Source organism: Pterocles gutturalis, unplaced genomic scaffold (genome assembly GCF_000699245.1).
Source record: "Pterocles gutturalis isolate BGI_N339 unplaced genomic scaffold, ASM69924v1 scaffold26897, whole genome shotgun sequence".
NCBI classification, from domain to species: domain Eukaryota; kingdom Metazoa; phylum Chordata; class Aves; order Pterocliformes; family Pteroclidae; genus Pterocles; species Pterocles gutturalis.
In genome coordinates, this window is record NW_010110992.1 from 1 (window position 1) to 961 (window position 961).

At 46.5% G+C, this 961-nt stretch overlaps 1 protein-coding gene across 1 annotated transcript in view; it reads right to left on the reverse strand.

Annotated features, from left to right (window-relative positions):
• Positions 1–253: 253 nt before the first annotated feature.
• Positions 254–961, reverse strand: part of LOC104461872 (class II histocompatibility antigen, B-L beta chain-like) — a gene marked incomplete at both ends in the record, with an annotated part of 2,228 nt that continues 1,520 nt past the window's right edge. Inside the window, one exon of the mRNA XM_010073610.1 lies at positions 254–308. Within this exon, the coding sequence (XP_010071912.1) occupies positions 254–308 (55 nt within the window). The remainder of the gene's footprint in view (positions 309–961) is intronic.

Below are 961 nucleotides of genomic sequence, written 5' to 3' on the forward strand. Positions count from 1 at the left end.
AAGTAAAAAATTATTTTCTTGGTGCCGTCCGATAAAAAGAAATTTAAAGGGGCACCAACCTTCGCTTTTTAGTTTTCTTAAAAAGCACAAATGTGCCCCCTGGTGCTGAGCCGGCGGCCTGGGTAATGTTTTGTAAGTAATTTTTAAAATTGTATTATAATATATCATCTATAATTTTGCTGCTTTTTGGGGTTTGGTTATTTTTTTGCGGCTTTTTTTTTTTTTTTCTTTCTCTCACTTTCTTCTACCTTACCTATGTGATTTCATCTTGTCCCGAAATTCCTCCATACGGAGATGAGGTTCCCATCCTGGGGAGAAAGCGGGGAATAAACACACCGGCACAGAAATCCACTATGGGTAAACACAGCTGCAGTAGCACCGCTGCCGAGCCACAAAATGCTTCAGATCGTAACAGAAGTCTTGCAAACTAAATAGAAAAAAGGAAAAGAAAGAAAAAAATAGAAAAAAAAGAGAAAAAAGTAAAAAAGAAAGAAGAAAAAAGGAAAAAGAAAAAAAGAAAAAAACCAGGAAGACTCCTGATAATACAAATATCCACATGTTTTGCCTCTTGTGAAGCATTCAGCACATAAGATTTTCATTTGGGAAAACCCGGGAGCCTCTCGGTCCCCCCCAGCTCTGAGGGATTTCAGCTCACGTAGGAGCTGAGAGGGAGGGTGATGGTTTTCTCCACGCGTGGGGATGGGATCTGGGGGGATTCCTCCGAGGCGGGACCAGGGAACCCCACACCCAAAGGGGAGCTGGGGGGACAAGGTGGGGCCAACCCTCTGAAGGGTGAGCAACCTTCTGGTCTGGGTTTGCTACGGGGTGTTTTCTCCGGCTACGACTCGATGCTGCTTTAATACCCAGCGAGTTTCCAGCAGCCCCCGGGGATGGCCGGGTACCGGGCTCTGCCCAGAGAAGCAGCGGGGCCGGAGGAGCCCCGGAGATGGTCAGAGGCTGG